This window comes from Melanerpes formicivorus, unplaced genomic scaffold (genome assembly GCF_026170545.1).
Source record: "Melanerpes formicivorus ecotype bairdi unplaced genomic scaffold, bMelFor1.0.p_v2 SCAF_19, whole genome shotgun sequence".
NCBI classification, from domain to species: Eukaryota; Metazoa; Chordata; class Aves; order Piciformes; family Picidae; genus Melanerpes; species Melanerpes formicivorus.
Window position 1 is genome coordinate 15,030,327 of NW_027142371.1, and position 20,237 is coordinate 15,050,563.

The 20,237-nt window shown below is 66.7% G+C and overlaps 1 protein-coding gene across 1 annotated transcript; it reads right to left on the minus strand.

Moving 5' to 3' along the window:
• Positions 1-2,311: 2,311 nt before the first annotated feature.
• GMEB2 (glucocorticoid modulatory element binding protein 2) lies at positions 2,312-12,938 on the minus strand. The gene is given in 11 exon segments (XM_068150256.1): positions 2,312-3,066; positions 3,817-3,939; positions 5,023-5,041; positions 5,043-5,161; positions 5,712-5,783; positions 6,523-6,680; positions 7,758-7,861; positions 8,560-8,687; positions 9,070-9,167; positions 11,080-11,242; positions 11,674-12,938. Coding segments are annotated over 11 exon segments (2,124 nt in total). The 5' UTR covers positions 12,161-12,938; the 3' UTR covers positions 2,312-2,413.
• Between the last annotated feature and the right edge of the window lie 7,299 nt (positions 12,939-20,237).

Here is a 20,237-nt window from a genome sequence, read left to right on the forward strand (position 1 = left end):
ACCCCTGCACCACCCCCGGAGCTCAGGGACAGCCTCACCACCCTCCCTGCACCGCCTCAGGATGCAGATTGTGGTGCAGGCTGCATCACCCTCCCCCCATTCCGCCCCCAGGCCAAGGCTGGCAGGAGCTGCTCTGGGGGAAGAGGCAGAATTAGGTCACCCTGGGTGGGCTGAATGGTGTCACTGGGGCTGTGCCCCACAGCACTGGAGGGCTCTGATCCATGACCCTGCAGGCAACAAGGGACTGGGAAATGGACACAGCCTCCAGCCCTCTGCTGCCATGGGGCAGGGCCAACCACCACAGAGCCACACTGGCTGGAAGAGACCTTTGCAGCTGGCCAGCACTGCCAGGGCACCCCCAGACCATGGCCCTCAGCACCACAGCTCTGAAACCCCTCCAGGGACTCCACCACTGCCCTGGGCAGCCTGGGCCAGGCCTGGACAACCCTGGAGGGGAAGAAGTTGCTCCTCCTGTCCAAGCTGAACCTCCCCTGGGGCAACTCGAGGCCCTCAACCTCTTGCTTGCTTCTTGGGAGGAGAGACCAATGCTGAGCTCTCCTCCTGGGGCTGTCCCACATCTACTCCTGACTCCCTGGGGCAGGATCCTGCTCTGCTTCTGGTTCCCTTCCCACCCAAGTCCAGAGTTTGGTTACTTGAGAGAGCCACAGAATCATCTGCACTGGAAGAGACTCTCTCAAGACCACAGAGCCCAACCCTCACCCCAGCCCTGCCAGGGCACCACCAAGCCATGGCCCTCAGCACCACCTCTCTCTCCACGGCTTGAGGAGCTGGGCTGGGCTGGATGATGCCCAAAGATGCCTCCCACTCCCCCCAGCCTGGGGCTGTGGCTCAGCCTCCCCTGCCAAGCAGACACAGAAAGCACAACCCAGCAGCTCTCCAAAAAAATATTTATTGGCTGATGGCTCTGGCCTGTGGCTGTGCCAGAGCAGCCCCCAGCCCCTGCCCCCTCCAGAGCATGGCTGCAGCCACACAGCCCCCCTGTGCCCCAGGAGAGGCTGGCACCACCTGCACACTCCCTGGGGCACTGGCAAGGGGGCTCTGACCACCCCCTGCAGCATGGCTGCTCCAAGCCAGCAGGGAGGGCAGGGCAGCAGCTGGGCAGGTGCTGGGCCCTGGCCTGCTCCTGCACCAGGTCCTCAGCAAGCACAAGCAGCTCCTCCAGCTAACCCCAGGGCACCTCCTCAGCCCCAGGGCACCAACCTCCTCAGCCCCAGGGCACCAACCTCCACAGCCCCAGGGCACCAACCTCCACAGCCCCAGGGCACCACCTCCTCAGCCCCAGGGCACCACCTCCTCAGCCCCAGGGCATCACCTCCACAGCCCCAGGGCACCAACCTCCTCAGCCCCAGGGCACCAACCTCCTCAGCCCCAGGGCATCACCTCCACAGCCCCAGGGCACCAACCTCCTCAGCCCCAGGGCATCACCTCCACAGCCCCAGGGCATCACCTCCACAGCCCCAGGGCACCACCTCCTCAGCCCCAGGGCACCACCTCCTCAGCCCCAGGGCATCACCTCCACAGCCCCAGGGCACCAACCTCCTCAGCCCCAGGGCACCAACCTCCTCAGCCCCAGGGCACCACCTCCTCAGCCCCAGGGCATCACCTCCACAGCCCCAGGGCACCACCTCCTCAGCCCCAGGGCACCACCTCCTCAGCCCCAGGGCTTTGCCTGACAATGGTCTGCTTAAAAAACAACCCCAAGGAATGGAGAGGTTGGAGTCTGAGACCACTAGAGAAAGCCCCCAGGTCCTCACAGGTTAGACAGCTCTTCCTGGCCCCCTCCTTCCCTCCCTCCCCAGCAGACCTGGGCAAGCCACCCAGCCAGAGAGCTCCTGCAGAAGCCAACCTCCCTGGGGCTTGGCCCCAGGCTGCCACAGCCTCCTCCTCCTCCTGCTTGGGATGGTCTCACACAGCCCAGGGACCAGCAGGTCAGGAACTCCTCTCCCTCCCTGGATCTCCTGGAGGAGCAGGGAGCAGCCACAGCTCCAGCACCTCATCCAGACCCCTCCTCAGCAGCTGGGTCGGTGCCTGCTGAGCTCTCCACCTGCTGACAGCCTTCTCCCTGCCCTGCCCCTGCTCCTGCCCACTGCTGCCAGGAGCTGCCGCCGGGCTGGCCGGGGGGGCAGAGCCAACAAGCCAGAGCAGAACTCTTGCAGGAGCACAGGGGAGGGCAGCTTTATAAAAAAATAAGCTTTGTTTTCATCTGAAGTTCGTTTTCTTCTCTTCTCCAGGCAGGGCAGAGCAGTTTGGCCTCTCTCCAGGCACCTTGCCTCCTCCTCCTCCCCTCTGACCTGCGCCTCCCGGCCCCCGGGAGCGGCTCCGAGCCTCCTTCCCCCCGCGGCGGGGCCGCAGCAGGGCCAGCGTCCCTCCGGGCGAGTCCCCCCCAGCTCCATCACTTCTGCTCCACCTCCTCGGCCGCCGCGGCCACCTCCACGGCGCCGGCCGCGCTCTGCTCCTCCCCCGCGCCCGCCTCGGGGGCGCCGGAGGGGACGGCGACCACGGCGCCGCCGCAGGGAGCCACCTGCGCCACGTTCTGGATGGCGGTGCCCAGCCCCGGCAGCGTCAGCAGCTGGAAGGGGCTCACCACCTTCACCACCGTGCCGCCGTCCGGCACCGCCGCCGCGCTCAGCACCGTCAGGTTGGGAGCGTCCGGGTGGATCTCCACCGCGCCGGGGAAGGGGGAGCCGGCCGAGGCCAGCACTGTGTAGCCCCCCAGCAGCGGCGAGGCCGGGGAGCCGCCGCCGGCGGCAGCCTGCGCCGGGCCCTTCCCCAGCACCGAGGGCGGCAGCGCGGAGACCACCTTGCCGAGGGGCAGGCTGGCGAGCTGGGAGAGCGGCAGGCCGGGGGGCACGGCCAGCGGCGCCGGCGGCAGCGCCTGCGAGGCGAGGGCGGCCGGCCCGGAGGTGGCCCTGGTGAGCCGCGGCCGCTTCAGCGGGGCGGGCACCGGCACCGGCGTCAGCGTCATGAGCACGTTGTTGAGGTGCTGCGATTTGTGCTTCAGCTCCTTGGCTCTCTTGCGGTGCTCGTCGCACTGCTGCTCCAGGGCTGCGGGGGCGACACACGGCCGGGGGTTGGCCCGGCAGGGACCTCCCCCCCGGAGCAGGGACATCCCCCCGGCAGGGACCCCCCGCGGGCACCCCGGCAGGGACATCCCCCTCAGAGCAGGGACATCCTTCCCCCCCCGCAGCAGCCTGCCCTGGCCAGCCTCCCCCTGAGGATCAGCATGCACAGGGCCCCAGCCACCCCCTGGGCAACAGGCTGGCTCAGCTGGGACCGGGGGGAAGCTTCCCAGGCACGGTGCCAGTGCTTGGAGGAGCAGCAACCAGAGCCAGAGATGGCACTGGGCTGGGAAGGACCAGCAAGGGTCATCCTGTCCAGCCCCCAGGCCCACCACAGCTGGTTTAGCCTCTCAGCCTCAACACAAACCTCCCCTGCCCCTGACAGAGGCAGGCAAGACCCTGCATTGTGCCAGGGGAGGGTTCAGGCTGGAGAGGAGGAAGAATTCCTTTGCTGCCAGAGTGCTCAGGGCCTGGCCCAGGCTGCCCAGGGGGGTGGTGGAGTCCCCATGGCTGGAGGGGTTCAGGAAAGCTGTGGCCATGGCACCTGGGGCAGGGTTTGGTGGCCAGGCTGGGGCTGGGTTGGACTGGATGAGCTCTGGGGGTCCCCTTCGGCCTTCCCCAGCCAGCCAGCCCCTGGCCCTGGGGGAGCCCCTGGCCCTGGGGGAGCCCCTGGCCCTGGGGGAGCCCCTGGCCCTGGGGGGAGCCCCTGGCCCTGGGGGGAGCCCCGGGGCCATACCTGCCAGGTCCCTGGTGTACTGCTCCCGGGAGCGATCCATCTGGCACTTGTGGCTGGCCAGCACCTTCTTCACCAGGTCCAGCATCCCGAAGTTCTGCACCACATTGTTGAGTAGAACAGCATCTTTGAGACAAGAGAGAGCTGTGAGGAGAGGACAGTGCCCTGCAGACGGTGCCCACGGCCTGGTGAGGAGCTGGGCAGCAGCTGAGGCAGCCCAGAGCTGCAGCAAGGCAGCAGCAGGAGGCAGCAGCAGCCAGGGGAGAGGGCAGGAGGGCAGCAGTGGCCACAGGACCCTCAGCTGGCCTGCTAAGAAGCCTGCTGGCACAGGCTCTGGGGCTGTGCTGTCATCCCAGCCACCCAGATCCCACCTCAGATGCTGAGCCCACGCTGGGCCAGACCCAGAGGCAGCAGAGAGCAGCTGGGGAGCGAAGGCCACCCGAGGAGTCCCCAGGCACAGCCAAAGAGCTGCTCAGGGAGCAGCCAGCAGTGGCACTGAGGGATGGCCAAGGCCAGCAGCAGCCTGGCCTGGACCAGCAGTGGCCAGGGCAGGGATTGTCCTGTGCTGGGCACTGGTGAAGCCACAGCTCCAGCCCTGGGGTCAGCTTGGGGCTCCTCACTCCAAGGAGGACTCTGGGGGCTGGAGCAGGCCCAGGGGAGGACAACCAAGCTGGGAAGGGTCTGGAGAGCAGGGCTGGGGAGGAGCAGCTGAGGAAGCTGGGGCTGCTCAGCCTGGGGAAGAGGAGGCTGAGGGAGAGCTCCTTGCTCTCTGCACCCCCCTGAGAGGAGCCTGGAGCCAGGGGGGGTTGGGCTCTGCTCCCAGGGAGCAAAAGGGAATGGCCTCAAGCAGTGCCAGGGGAGGCTCAGCTTGGTCCTTCCCCAAGGGACCGTGGGGCAGGGCAGTGGGAGGGTGCCTAGGTCCCACTGTGCAGTGCTGAAGGGCTGACCAGGCCAGGCAAGGGGCCTCAACGACCCTCCAACAGCCCTGCCCTTCCCCTCCCCCAGCTCCAGGCCTCCCCTGCTCCCGGCAGGCAAATGAGCAAAGGGAAGAGGTAATTCTGGGATGGCAGCCTGGGGCCCTTCCCCCAGCCACAAGAGCCCTGGAGGATCCCCGAGGGTGGCTTCCAGGCCCAATCTCCCTTTTCCAGCTCCAACCCCTTCCCCCCCAGCCCTCCCCCCGGTGCTGGCAGCCTGCTCCAGGCTCCTCACCGCCCAGCTGCAGGGGGGGGGTCCTGGGCTCGCTGCTGCAGGCCCTTCATGGTCTCCAGCAGCTCCTGGTGGAACTCCTGGATCACCTCCTCCAGGAGCCCCATGTCCTTCAGGCCTCTCCAGAAGGCAAAGGTGTCCTCTGCAGAGAGACAGCAGGGGAGAAGCTCTCAGTGCCCAGAGGGGGCTGCCCTGCCCTGGGGGCTGCCCTGCCCTGGGGGCTGCCCTGCCCTGGGGGCTGCCCAGAGCAGTGTCCTGCTGGGCTGCAGGCTGTGGGGGGCTGGGTGTGCACCCCGAGGAGGGGAGGGTGGGGGACAAGCTTTCCCCAGCCTGGCTCACAGAGGCAGGGCAATGATGCCCAGGAGAGCCCTTCCCCCCCTCCACTTCAGGGCTCAGCTCAGGAGGGGAGGTGCCCAAGAGTCCCCTGGAAGCAGAGACCTCCTGGCTGCAGCTCAGAGCACTCCAGGGGAGTCAGAATCCTTTCCAGACCCCTCTGAGGCCCAGGGTGGTGCTCCCCTAGAGCCACCCCAAGCCCTTTAAGCTCTCAGTGCTCAGGACCAGCTCCATCCCAGGAGGATGCCACAGTTGGACCCCCCAGGGGCAGCAGCAGAGATCCTGCCTCAAATCCCTGCCCTCCCCCTCCCTCCCTGCCCCTCCTCCCCCTGCCCTGCCCTGGGGGTGCTCAGCCCTACCTCCCAGGGTGGTGCTCCAGTCGCTGGCATCCTCACAGGTCTCTATGGTGATGGTGGCAGGGGATCCATTCACTGCAGCCAACAGCAAGGAGAGAGAAGGAAAAACCCAGCCCCAGCCCTGCCCTGCCTGGGGCTGGCTGCTGGGGGAGGCAAGGCCCTGCTGCTGCACTGCCTGCTGCTGCACTGCCCTGACTGCTGCTGCACTGCCTGCTCCCTGCTGCTGCACTGCCTGCTGCTGCCCTGCCCTGCCTGCTCCCTGCTGCTGCCCTGCCCTGCCTGCTCCCTGCTGCTGCCCTGCCCTGCCTGCTCCCTGCTGCTGCCCTGCCTGCTCCCTGCTGCTGAGAGAGGGACCCTGCCCCTCTGCTCTGCTCAGACCTCCCCTGCAGGGCTGTGCCCAGCTCTGGAGCCCTCAGCACAGACAGGACCTGGAGCCGATGGAGAGGGCCCAGAGGAGGCCACAAAGATGCTCAGGGGGCTGCAGAATCTCTACTGCAAGGCCAGGCTGAGGGAGCTGGGGGTGTGCAGCCTGGAGGAGGCTCCAGGGAGACCTCAGAGCTGCAGTTCAGTATCTGAAGGGGAGCTGCAGGCTGGGAGGGACTGAGGGGAGAGGAGGAGAGGCAGTGGTTTGAAGCTGGAGCAGGGGAGGTTTGGGCTGGACATCAGGAGGGAGCTCTGCCAGGGAGGCTGGGGAGGCTCTGGCACAGGCTCTGTCCCTGGAGGTAGCCATGGCACCTGGGGACTCTGGGGCTGTGAGGAGGAGGAAGGGCTGGCTGAGGGTGTGAGGAAGAGGAGGAGGAAGGGCTGTCCATACCATCTGTGGGAGCAGGAGTCAGTGGGATGTACTCAGTGGAGGTCTGGCTGGTCAGGGACACCCTGGCTCCTGTCAGGTCGATTTTGGTGCTCCTGCAGGTGTTGGAGCAGACCTTGGTGTGCTGGTAGAAATCCAACTCCCCTGAGTCCATGATCTTCCTGCAAGACAGGCAGCAGGCCCAGGGCCAGGCAGGTCAGGGAGAGCAGGGAGCCCCAGCAGGGGGCTGAGAGCCCAGCTCAGGGCCCCCCCAGCTCAGGGGCTCACAGCTCAGGGCCCCCCCAGCTCAGGGCCAGGAGGCTGCAGCACTGGGGGTGGCCTCTCCCCAGCCTCTCCTGGCCCACAGGCAGCTGAGCTTCCCCAGCCTGGCTGCTGGGGGGGCTGGCCCTGCCCTCACTCACTCCCCTGCAGGCTTTGCTCCCCTGCAAGCCTCAGCCAAGCAGAAGCCCTGGGATGCAAACTCCCCCTGGGGCAAAAGCTGCTTGGAAGGAGGAGGGGGAGATGGCTGCAGTGAAGCAGCAGGACAAAGTCACCTAGGGAGGGGAGCACAAAGCACTGGCAGCTGCTGGGGGGGGAAGGAAGGAAGGAGCTGCTGGGGGGGGGAAAGAAGGAAGGAGCTGCTGGGGGGGGGGAAAGAAGGAAGGAGCTGCTGGGGGGGGGGAAAGAAGGAAGGAGCTGCTGGGGGGGGGGAAAGAAGGAAGGAGCTGCTGGGGGGGGGGGAAAGGAGCTGCTGGGTTTTCTGCTGCCTACAGGCAGAGAGAGGCCTTAATTAAATCCCAGGCTCAGGCTGGTGGCTCAGGAAGAGCAGAGAAGAATTCAATTAGTGTGGTTAAGACTGGAGAAGAGAGAGGAGCCTTAAATAAACCCATGGCATGGGGGGAAGGGGCTGCAGAGCAGAGGGGCTGCAGAGGGAGGGGTGGGGGGTGGCCACCAGGCTGACTTCCACAGTGCTGAGAACCTGGAGACAGCAAGGCCTGGGCTCCAGTGGCCACCAGAGCTGCCCTGGCCTGGTGGCAGCAGGCTGAGGGCCCAGACCCACCAGGAAAGCATCACCCAGAGTGGGGTTGGCTTGGAAGGGACCTCCAGGATCAGCCAGCTCCAGCCCCTGCCTCCCCCCAGCACAGGCTGCTCAGGGCCTCATCCAGCCCCAGGGAGGGAGCAGGGCAGGGGCTGTGCTCTGAGAGCAGGGCAGGGGCTGTGCTGGGGCCCCCTGCCCCCTGCCCCCAGCCCCAGCTGACCTCAGCATGATGCCGTTCATCCGGATCGCTCGCTTCCAGTCCTTCAGGGTCGACTTCCCTGCCAAGTGCACGAACTCCTTGGGGCTGATGAGGTGATCATCAAACTGCAGAAGCAAAGGGCAGCATCAGCAGCAGAGCCCAGCTCCCTGGGGCTGCCAGCAGCAGAGCCCAGCTCCCTGGGGCTGCCAGCAGCAGAGCCCAGCTCCCTGGGGCTGCCAGCAGCAGAGCCCAGCTCCCTGGGGCTGCCAGCAGCAGAGCCAGGGGCTGGCAGCAGAGCACAGCCCTGAGGCGCCGCTGGGCTGGGCTAGCAGAGACCTTGGAGGGCCTCATCCAGCCCAAGCCTTAAGCCAGCACTGCCAGGGCACCAGCAAACCCTCAGCAGCTCAGCTCTGGCAGCCTGCCACACCTCAGATGCCCCCAGCAGGCTGAGGCCCAGAGAGGGCTGCTGAGAGCAGGGCTGTGGCCCTGAAGGGAGGCAGAGAGCAGCCCGGGGCCGGCAGAGGCTCTTCAGGAGGGTCCTCCCCCCTGGCCTTCAGCACACACTCAGCCTTCAAACTGGGCACAGACTGGAAGGGCCCCCAGGCCCCAAGCTCTCCAGGGCTGGGGTCAAACTGAGCTAACATCACCTGGGAGCACTCAGCTTGGCTGGGCAGCCCAGCAGGCACAGCACCACCCCCCAGGGACGTGCTCCTCCCCCCCAGGCTGTGGAAGCAGCTTAGCAGAGCCCCCCCAGAGCAGGAGGGGGCAGGCAGGCCTCCAGCAGAGGCACTGAAGGGCCAGCCCTGGGAGCCTCCCTCCTCACCTGCACACACTTCACGTTGATCCCAGGGCAGACAAACTTCCTCCAGATGAGGTTGGCTTTGCTGTCCCCGCAGGTGATGGGGTAGACAATCTCTGCCTCCAAGCTGTCCTCATCTTCAGCCATCTTCACTTCTCACAGGGAGGAGAGGCAGGGGCAGACCAAAGAGAAACATGAGTCACAGCCCCAGCCCCACAGCCAGCTGAGGCACACTGCAGGGGGTGGGGGGGAGCTGTGGGGGGCTCCTCAAGCCTCCCCCAACCCTTCCCCACCCCCCCGGGTTTCTCAAGCCAAAGAGTCTGCACAAGGAGAGCAACCTTGATCCCCCCCAAGAGAGCACCCCCAGGAGAACATCCCCAGGAGAACATCCCTGGGACCCCCCCAGCAGAAAAGCCACCTGGGGCAGCCCCCAGCTCTGCACAGCAGGGCCCAGAGCCTCCTGGGCAGCAGCAGCAGAGGCTGGAGCCAGCCTGGGGGGTGGGCTGGCAGGGCTGCAGCAGGGGCTGAACCTACCTAGGACTGCTTCCTTCAGGTGGGTGGAGGCTGTGAAGGCTGCAGCAGCTGCAGCAGCTGCATTCTCTGTCTCCAGAGTGTCCTCATTTATGTCACCTCTGGGAAGAGCATGGCAGAGGCAGAGGTAAGGCCTGTGCAGGAGCCAGCCCCACCCCCAGCCCCCCACCCAGCTGTTGCCTCCAAGCCACCCAGGCCACACTGCCCCCCCAGAGCCAGCAGCCAGCTCTGCTTTGGGAGCCTCAGCTCCCTTCCCCTGCAGGGAGAGGGAGACCCCACAGCAGCAGCACCAGCACTGCCTCAGCCCCTTCCAGCCAGCCCCATGGAGCTGCCTGGGCCTGGGGGGGCTGGCTGGGGGGGCTGGCAGCATGGCTCACTCAGGGGTCACTGCCAGCCCCTGGCCTGAGCAGGCTGCTCCATGAGGCACACGTGGAGCATGCTGAGCCTGGCTGGGCACAGCCTCTGCTGCACACAGCTCCCAGGAGCAGGACCTCAGGGAGCTTCAAACACACCACAGAGGAGTCTGACAGAGCCCAGGGGCAGGCCCAGGAGCAGGGGTAGCCCAGCAGGAGCCACAGCCCCTCAGGATCCAACCTGAACCCCACACAACTGCTCACACCCAAGAGGTTGCCTCACAGCTGGCTGCCTCCATCCTCCCCCCAAGAGCTGCTCCTGCCCAGCACCTGCAGCCTTGCTGCTCCTCATGCCAGCTCTCCCTGGGGTGCAGAGAGCCCCAAGAGGTGGAGAGGTGTCCAGGGAGGGGATCTGGGCCATGCTCCCCCACGAGGGGGGAAGCCTCCTTGTGGAGCCAACCTGTGCACCACAGCTCTAATCCTCATGGGCTGTGGAAGGTGCCCAAGGATCACAGCAAGCTGCTCCTGGAGGGGCAGGGAAGACAACTTCTGGCCCTCTTCAGCAGATAAACCTCCTGAGAAAGGCCCCAAGGAGACAACAAAGCTGAGACCTGGCCCAGTCTGAGTGGCTTGAAAGATGTGAGCAAGAGGAAGCAGACTGGGGCTGCACCAGGGGAGGCTTAGGTTGGGGGTGAGGAACAACTCCTTTGCTGCAGGGGTGGCCAGGGCCTGGCCCAGGCTGCCCTGGAGGTGCTGGAGCCTCCATCCCTGGAGCTGTGCATGAAGCCTGTGGCCATGGCAGTGGGGGCCAGGGGGGTGTTGGGTTGAAGGTTGGACTGGATGAGCCCAGAGGGCTTTGCTGCCCCTGACTGCTGTGTGCTGAAGGCCTTGGGGCCTCAGGGGCAGCCACATGTCCCACCCATGGTGCCACTGGCACAGCCAAGTTCAGGAGGAACTGCTTTGCAACTCCTGGCCTCCTAACCCTGGAGCTCCAGGGGTGGAACTGCAGGCTCAAAGCAGCCCTCCCCTCAGCAGCTGCAGGGCAGGAGCCTGCTGGGGAGCAGCCCGAGGCAGGGCACTGCTGGGGGTGGCTGCTCAGCCTCCCCGGGGGAGGAACCAGAGCAGCAAGAGCTGAGGCAGCTCCAGCTGTGGCAGGAAGGCACCAGGGGAAGCCACACTGCCTCTGCAGCTCCCAGCCACCCCAGGGCCAGGCAGAGGAAGGTGCTGGGAACACAGCAGGACTCCTGAAGGTCAGCCCCCAGCTACCCTCTGCACAGAGGCCAAGGTTCCAGCAGGACACTGAGGGCCCCAAAGCTGAACCCAGCATCTGAGGTGTGGCCTCACCAGAGCCAGCCACAACCACTGCCCTGGCCCTGCTGTGAAGGCCACTGAGGACCTGATGAGGGCCCAGAGGGCGCCCAGGCACCACTGAGGGCGCCCAGGCACCACTGAGGGCACCCAGGCACCACTGAGGGCACCCAGGCACCACTGAGGGCACCCAGGCACCACTGAGGGCACCCAGGCACCACTGAGGGCACCCAGGCACCACTGAGGTGCCCACAGCAGGAGTGATGCAGAGGATGAACCCAGCCCAGCTGCCCGCAGCCGGGGGGGAGCTCGTCCCAGGGCTGTCCTGGTGTACACCAGCCCCAGCTCTTACCCATGCTGGGACAGGTTGGTGGTGACCAGCACTGTCTTCACCTCCTCCACACCACCTCCATCCACTGCTCCATCAGGAGTGGTCACCACCACCACCTCCTCCATGTGCACGCTGACGTCCGGCGTGGCCATGGCCGGGGGCAGCAGGCCCTGCTCGCAGCTGCCTGGGGAGACAGCAGCAGGAGGCTCAGGCTGGGCAGGGGGAGGATGAGGAGAGAGGGGGCAGAGGGCAAGCCAGGCCCCTGAGGAGATGAGCAGATCACCACCCCACCCCCAGGGGAGGGACGAGGGGCAGCTCGAGGCAGAGGGGGGAAGGGACTGGGGGGTGGGGGGCAAGGGGCAGAGTGGGAGGTGAGAGGGGAAGTAAGATGATGGCCCTGGGGTCACCAGGAGCTCTTTGGAGACACTCAGTTTGAAAGTGGCCTTCCAAAGGCTCTTTGCCAGAGGGCTCTCAGGGTGCCTGAGCAGCTCAGCCCTGCCCCTGCCCCAGGGGGAGCTCAGCCCTGCCCCAGGGGGGCTCAGCCCTGGCCCTGCCCCAGGGGGAGCTCAGCCCTGCCCCTGCCCCCTGCACTGCAGCAGCAGGGACCCAGCTCACCTCCATCCCAGGCACCAAAGGTGCTGCAGGGCTGCAGAAGCCAGGGGATGCTGCAGGCTGCTCCCAGGAATGCACCCAAGGCAGCAGCAGCAGATTGGAGACCTCCCTCAGCACCAGCCCCAGCGCCCCCCCTGCCAGGCCATGTCCCACAGCCAAGGGAGCCAGGGGAGAAGGCCAAAAGCTGCAGGGACCCCCAAGAGCCAGCAGCATCCTCCCATGGCTGCACTTCATCCCCAGCTGCCTCTCCACACACACAGCACAGGGTGGGACAGCATCCCCCTCCCCTCCTGCCAGCTCCTGTCACAGAGCTCATGGACTGGGTTGTGTTGGAAGGGACCTTGAGGATCAGCCAGCCCCAGCCCAGGCTGCTCCAGGCCTCATCCAGCCTGGCCCTGAGCACCTCCAGGCAGGAGGCAGCCACAGCCTCCCTGGGCAGCCTGTGCCAGGCTCTCCCCAGCCTCACTCTCAAGACCTCCTCCTGTCCCATCTCTGCTTGCCAGGAGTTTCCCTCCCCGCACTGCTGAGGCCTCCCCTGGCCCTGCTCCCCCAGGTCCCTGCCCGTGCTGAGGGCTCCAGAGCTGCCCCAGCCCTGCAGGGAGGTCTCAGCAGAGAGGAGCAGAGGGGCAGAATCCCCTCCTGCCCCTGGGGATCAGCCCAGGGCTGGGCTGTAGGAGGACACTGCACTGGGGGCCAGGTGCCCACAGACCCCTCCCTGAGTGCCCGCAGTGCCAGGGCAGCCTGCCCAGGGCTTCACCACGGGGCAGAAATGGTTCCTCAGGGCCAACCTACACTCCCCTGGGGCAGCCTGAGGCTGCTTCCTCCTGTCCTGCTGATTGCTCCTTGGCAGCAGAGCCCAAGCCCCACCTGGCTCCAGCCTCCTCTTCCCCAGGCTGGGCACCCCCAGCCCCCCCAGCTGCTCCTCCCCAGCTCTGTTGGCCTCCTCCGGACCTGCTCAGCCCTCAGAGCCCTCCTGGGAGCGAGGAGCCCCCAGCTGACCCCAGGGGCTGGAGGTGCAGCCTGCCCAGAGCCCAGCATGGGGGCACAGCCCCTGCCCTGCCCCAGCTGCCTCACAGGAGCCCCCAGCAGCTGTGGGGTGGCTGGAGTGGGCCAGGGGCTGCTGGGGAGCCCCCCAACCCCCCCCCCAGTTCTACCAAGGCTTGGTGCATCCTAGAAAGGTCCTCTCAGGTCACCTCAGAGGTCCCTGAGCAGCCCCAGGGCAGATTTGGGGGGAGGTGGGTCAAAAAAGGTAAACACTGACTGGTGCTTCACTGGGGAGGGGGTTTGGGGTGCACTGACAGCAAGGGGGGGGCACTGCGGCACGGGGGGGGGGCACTGGGTGCAGCAAGCAACAGAGGGGCATGGAGGGGGCACACAAAATCCAGCACAGGGGGGCACGAAGGGGCACACATGGGGGGGTCTGGCTGCACAGATGGGGGCAGGTTGGACGGGGGGGTACATGGGAATGGGGTGCAGGGAGGGGAGGTGGGGAGGGGTCAGATGGAAGCCAAGGGGGAGATCACATGGAGGGGTTAAGGAAGGAGGGGTCCCACGGGGGGGGCTCCACCTGCGGGTGGGGTGGGCTCCAGGGGGAGCTGAGGAGGGGGGTCATGGGGGGGGGTGGGGGGTGTCTCTCATGCTGGGGGTGGGCTCCAGGGGAGCAGGGGGGGTGGGGGTCATGGGGGGGGTAGGGGGAGTCTCTCATGCTGGGGGTGGGCTCCAGGGGAGCAGGGGGGGGTGGGGGTGTGTCACAAGGAGGGACTGAGGAGAGGGTCACACGGGGATGATTCGCGAGGGGTTCTGCCATGCTGGGAGTGGGGGAGGGTACACGGGGGGGGGGGGTGTTGCGGTGGGGGTGGGGGAGAGGGTAGGGGGGTGTTGCTGTGGGGGGTAGGGGGGGGGTCGCACGGGGGGAGGTTGGGGGGGGGGTCGCACGGGGGGGGAGGTTGGGGGGGGTCGCACGGGGGGGAGGTTGGGGGGGGTCGCACGGGGGGAAGGTTGGGGGGGTCGCACGGGGGGAAGGTTGGGGGGGGTCGCACGGGGGGAAGGTTGGGGGGGGTCGCACGGGGGGGAGGTTAGGGGGGGGTCGCACGGGGGGGGTCGCACGGGGGGGAGGTTAGGGGGGGTCGCACGGGGGGGAGGTTGGGGGGGGTCGCACGGGGGGGGAGGTTGGGGGGGGTCGCACGGGGGGGAGGCTAGGGGGGGAGGTTAGGGGGGGTCGCACGGGGGGGAGGTTAGGGGGGGGTCGCACGGGGGGGGAGGTTGGGGGGGGGTCGCACGGGGGGGAGGTTGGGGGGGGTCGCAACGGGGGGGGAGGTTGGGGGGGGGCGCACGGGGGGGAGGTTGGGGGGGGGGTCGCACGGGGGGCCGCCTCCTCATTGCGGGGGGGGTGTGGGGGCAGCTGCCTACACTCCGCGTGGCCCCACGCAGGCAGGCCCAGGGTACCCCCTCAGCCGCCCCCCACACCGTGCGCGCTCCCGCCGGCGGGAACGGGGAGGGGGGGCGGCAGAGAAAGGGGAGCGGGGGGCAGGCGTGGGCGCGCTCCCGCTGGCGGCGGCGGGCGCGCGGGAGGGGAGGGGAGGCGGGAGGGGGGGAGGAGGAGGAGGAGGAAGGGGGGGGGGGGGGGGGGGGGGGGGCCGGCGGGGGCCGGCCGGGCGCCGCCGCCGTCTCCTGCCGCTGCCGTAACGTCCTGACGCTCCGCGGGGACCCGCCGGCCGGACGGCGCGTGCGGCGCGCGGGCAGGGAGCGGCGGCAGGCCCCGCGGCGCGCGCGGCCGCGCCACTTACCTCGGCCCCGGCGGCCGCTGCCCCGCGCCCGGCTCGGCTGGCGGCGGCGGGCTGCGGGGAGGGGAGGGAAGGGAAGCCGGCAGGGCGAGGGGTGTGCGCGGGGAGGGGGGAGCCGGGGGGGGAGCCGCGGGCGCCCCCCGCGCAGGCGCAGCAGGGCCCCGGCGGCGGCTCCCGGGACTTATTTGGCGGGGCCGGCGCGGCCCCAACTGCCCGGGAAATAGGGACCGGGAGCGCGCGGCGCGCATGCGCGGCGAGCGGCGGCGCGGGGGGAGCGCGCCCGGGGGCTGCTGCCGCGGCTGCTGGGGAGGGGGCGAGGAGGAGCCGCCGAGGCTCGCGTGTCCCCCCTCCCTCTCCCCCCCGGGTCTGCTGTATGCACCCCCCCACGGCCCCCCCCCCCCCCGGAGCCTGAGCGGCCTCCTCGGGACCCTGCATGACCCCCCCCTGGGGTCTCCTGCGTGGCCCCCCCCCCGGGTCCCCTCTATGCACACCCCCTGCCCCCACCACCCCCTCCCAAGCCCCCCCCCCCGGATCCTGAGTCTGCTGCATGCACACCCCCAGACCCCCCGATCCTGAGTGGCCTTCTCGGGACCTTGTGTGACCCCCCTGGGTCTCCTGCATGGTCCCCCTGGGTCCCCTCTGTGCACATCCCCAGCCCTGGATCCTGAGTGGCCTCCTCGGGACCCTGCATGACCCCCCCTGGGTCCCCTCTATGCACACCCCCTGCCCCCCACCACCCCCTCCCAAGCCCCCCCCCCCCCGGATCCTGAGTCTGCTGCATGCACACCCCCAGACCCCCCGATCCTGAGTGGCCTTCTCGGGACCTTGTGTGACCCCCCCTGGGTCTCCTGCATGGTCCCCCCGGGTCCCCTCTATGCACATCCCCAGCCCTGGATCCTGAGTGGCCTCCTCGGGACCCTGCATGACCCCCGGGTCCCCTGTATGCACACCCCCATGCCCCCCCGGATCCTGAGTGGCCTCCTCGGGACCCTGCATGACCCCCGGGTCCCCTGTATGCACACCCCCATGCCCCCCCGGATCCTGAGTGGCCTCCTCGGGACCCTGCCTCTGTGCGGTTCCAGTGCAGGTGCTGAGACTCTGGCACAGGCTGCCCAGGGAGGCTCTGGCTGTCCCCTGCCTGGAGGTGCTCAGGGCCAGGCTGGATGAGGTTGAGCAGCCTGTGCTGGGGGGAGGGGTCCCTGCCCACGGCAGGGGGGCTGGAGCTGGAGGAGCTTGAAGGTCCCTTCCAAGCCAACCCTTTCTATGAAGCCCTCTTGGTCTCATCCCCTGAATTCCGTGGCGCAGAGGCTCTCTGCCTGTCCCTAGGGCAAAGGCAGAGGTTGCTTTACTACCCCCAGTGTTCAAGGCCAGGCTTGATGGTCTGTGGTGGGGGAAGAGTGCAGGCTGCAGCGCTGGCAGCTTGCTGTTGGCTGTCTCTGCAGCCAGGAAGGTCATGCTCCAGAGCAGAGTTCCTGCTTGTGAGGGCAGCAGCACCCTGCACACACCTGGGAAGAGCATCCCAGCATGGTAGGGCTGGAAAGGACCCCTGGGGATCACCCAGCCCAGCCCCTGCTCCAGCAGGGCTCCCACAGAGCCTGCCCAGGGGCACAGTGCCCTGGGGGGGGTTGGAAGCTCTGCACAGAAGGAGACTCCACAGCCTCTCTGGGCAGCTGCTCAGCCGGTGCTGTGGTGACAACCCCAGCAGTGATTCACAGAATGGTTTGGGTTGGAAGAGACCTTGAAGATCATCCAGTTCCAACCCATGGGCAGGGACACCTCCCCCCAGCCCAGGATGCTCAGGGCCTCATCCAGCCTGGCCCTGAACACCTCCAGGGAGGAGGCAGCCACAGCCTCCCTGGGCAGCCTGTGCCAGGGCCTCGCCACCCTTCACTGCAAAGGATTTCTTCCTAATCTCCAGACTCAATCTCCCCTCTCCCAGCTTCAGTCCATTCCCTCCCACGTTCCTAGAGGCCCTTGTCAGTAGGAGTGAGGCCCCCAGCACTGCCTCCCCATGGAAGGAAAGCCTCCCCCCTCCTGCCCTCCCCTGGCTCAGCTTCTCTCACCCAAGCTGAGGTCCCCTCTCCACAGCAGTCAGGAGCTAGCTGAGCACCCTCCCCTTGGGAGTCCCCGCGGGCTACAGACCACCCTGCCCTGAGCTCAGAGAACCCTGGGGCTCTCTGGGTTGGAAGAGCCCTGAGACCCTCGAGCCCAGCCATCCAGCTGAGCCACTAAGCCACGTCCCCAGGTGCCACAGCCACAGGTCCTGAGCACCTCCAGGGCCGGGGACTCCACCACCTCCCCGGGCAGCCTGCTCCAACAAACTGCAGCTGTCTGGGGGCTGATTCTGTGTGCCTGACCCCAAGGGTGCGATTCAGGGGCTCTGACCATGCAACATCTGCCAGAGCCTTTCCTGGGGAGCCACGACCCTGCTCCTCACCACGACCCTGCTCCTCCTCACCACGACCCTGCTCCTCCTCACCACCGTGCAGGGGTGGGGGGTGGAGGAGGAAGCAAAGCTCCTTCAGCAGACCCTTCAGCAGACCCTGGGGTGCTCTCACAGCAGCAGACCCTGGGGTGCTCTTGCAGCAGCAGACCCTGGGGTGCTCTCACAGCAGCAGACCCTGGGGTGCTCTCGCAGCAGCAGACCCTGGGGTGCTCTCGCAGCAGCAGACCCTGGGGTGCTCTCACAGCAGCAGACCCTGGGGTGCTCTTGCAGCAGCAGACCCTGGGGTGCTCTTGCAGCAGCAGACCCTGGGGTGCACTTGCAGCAGCAGACCCTGGGGTGCACTTGCAGCAGCAGACCCTGGGGTGCTCTCGCAGCAGCAGACCCTGGGGTGCTCTCACAGCAGCAGACCCTGGGGTGCTCTTGCAGCAGCAGACCCTGGGGTGCTCTCGCAGCAGCAGACCCTGGGGTGCTCTCACAGCAGCAGACCCTGGGGTGCTCTCACAGCAGCAGACCCTGGGGTGCTCTCACAGCAGCAGACCCTGGGGTGCTCTCGCAGCAGCAGACCCTGGGGTGCTCTCGCAGCAGCAGACCCTGGGGTGCTCTCACAGCAGCAGACCCTGGGGTGCTCTCACAGCAGCTGAGGTGACTTCCATGGCTGGAGTTACTGTGGCTGCCATTCTCTGATGACTCTTTTGGCTCTTCCCCTGGCAGCACTTTGCTTGCCTTCCCTTCCCTTCCCAGCCCAGGGCAGGGCAGCAGTGCCCTCAGCCCAGCATCTCACTGCCTTCTGGGGGGTGGGGGTGGGGGTGTCCCCCTCTGGGAGCGGCGATAAGCTGCAGGTCCGTGGCGCCTTCCCGCTGGCTGCAGAGCCCTGCGGCGGCAGAGAGCTGCTGCAGGCCGCTGCCGTTTCCACCTTTCGGGTCAGCTGAATGCTGTTTGCTAGCACTGGATGCAGTTCATCAGTCGTTAAATGCATTTTTATTGGGAGTCTCACAATACAAAGAGAAGCCTCAGAACTAAACCCCACCCGTTGCTGGAGAGGGACTGGCACCTGGCCTCACGCCAGCTTTAGGCCTTGCAACATTTGGAACCTTTTTTTACCATTCTCACTTCTTTTTTGATCGTGGGTTTTGGTTTTGTGTCTTTTTAATCCTCTTCCTTATTTGTTTCTTTTGCACAACAACAACCTCGAGTGGACAATGAAATGCACGCTAGCAGCCCCCAGGGACCCCCTCCCAAGGCTCTAGCTCAGTGATGGGAAGCCCTGCCACCACCACTCTGCCAGCTCCCATCCAGCCTGGGCTGGGGCTCAGAGGAGTGAATCCTGCCCAGGGGTGCTGAGCCCTGGGGGGGGTACAGCTCAGCCACGCTTCAGTCACCTTCCAAACCTCTGCCTGCAGCCCTAGGGCCGGTCTGTTCCTCCTGGGGGGGAAGGCTGAGTACCAGGAGTTGGTGCCTTGGTACTTTCCATCTTCAGAGAGGGTGGAGGCCAGTGGTCCCCAGGGGGCAGGGGAGCGTTGGTGCCCCCTGGGCATGGGATGGGGGGAGAGGAGGGATGGGGGATGCCAGGGCTGAGGTGCCCCCCGCTCTCGGCTCCCACCATCCCCGCAGCAGGCTGGGGGGCAGCTGCCTCCCTGCCCCTTGGAGAGCAGGGAGCAGCCAAGCAGAGGCGTTGGGCAGTGTCTCTCTTCTGCTTTGAAGAGAACTGACTGCAGAGGAGGAGGGGACTGGTCTGGCTAAGCCACCTCCTCCCCAGCACGGAGGGGAAGGAGTCTCTAGCACCGTAATCAGCCATTCCCTGACTCGTTTGGAGTGGTTGAAGAGTGGATGTGCATCGATGGTTCCCCTGTGCACAGCCAAGTGCACAGCCACTGCCGGGGAGGGAAGGGAAGAGGGAAGGAAGGAGGGAAGGGAAGCAGCAGGAAGGGGATGAAGCCAAGCCCCTGAGCCTGGCTTTGCAGAGCCAGGGCTGAGCCAAAGCAAGCAAGCTGCAGGTTACATTTGGAAGGGAGCAGCCATACAGACCTACCCCCCAAGGTAGGATGCATGCAAGTGTGAACTGCCACCAGCCCTAGAGGGTCAACTCGAAGGGCTGGGGGAGGAGTGAAGGGTTTGGAATGAGGCAAGGACCAGGCTTGGTCCAGAAGCAGTCTGAGGAGCCTGCAGCATGGACAGAGCCATGGCTGTAGGGGGTCTCCTGCTCTGGCAGGGGGTTGGACTCGATGCTCTCCAGAGGTCCTTTCCAACCCCTACCACTGTGTGGTTCTGAGGGATCCCATCAGTGCAGAGCTTTAATCTGGGATTCGAGGCTGGTGGTCCCAGCCCTCACCCCCTGAGACCAGTGCCAGCTGGGATCCTATTCAGCTTCAGCTCTGCCCTTCTCAAAGGGCACAGCTCTTGGGAAGGTGTTTGCAAGCACCTAGAAGTCACCATCTCACCTTGCCTCCCTCCCACACCTGCTAACAGCCACGGTGCAGGCAGGGCTGCTGCTGGCCAGGCCAAGGATGCTCTTCCCTGCCAGGTACAAAGCCTCGTGGCCACCAGCTGCTGCAGAGCTGGGGCTGGTCACTGTCCTTCCCAAGCCTGAGCCATGAGCACCTATGGGAATCAATGAAGCACTTCAAGCCCTGCCAGAGGGAAGGTGGCTTTGGGAATCCTGGGGGGGAGGGAGGGGTTGCAAAGCTGTGCCCCTGACCACGGATGTGTGGGAATGGTCCAGGAACGAGGGAGGCTGGGGCAGTAAGGATGCTAATGAGGATACTTAATTAGTCTCAAGGCATGAAGGATGCTGCTGCACACAACCATCAGCAAACCCCAGGGAAGGAAGGCAGGCTGGGCTCAGCGCCGTGGGGGCAGTGGATGGGTGGACAGCCCTGCCCCAGGCAGCCCCAGCACTCACACATGGCCCTGCTGGCAGCCCCTGGCACCGAGCTCCTCACCAGCCCTGCACTCATCTGCACCAGGCAAGCACCAGCCCTGCCACACCTGAAGCACCTTGGCCCCACGGAGGAGGTGGTGTCCTTGCCACTGCAGAGCCCTCCCTGCACCTCCCTGCTCCCCTGACCCTGCACACAAGAGGATTCCCAGCCAGGCCCCCTGGCCCTCAGCACCCACCCGAGGGAGGGCATCAAAACCAGCTCCCCAGTGCTCACCCCTGCACAAGCACCTCGTGCTGGGCCTCTCCCTGCCCTTCCCCTGGGATTTGTTTTGCCAGGCAAAGCTGCTGCGGGAATAAATCCCCAGGCGCGGGCTGGGCTGGCCAGGGGAGCTGGCACGGGGTGGCACAGAGGACTGAGGTGGGAGATCCAGGTAGGAGCTGAGTCCAGAGGGTCAGTAGC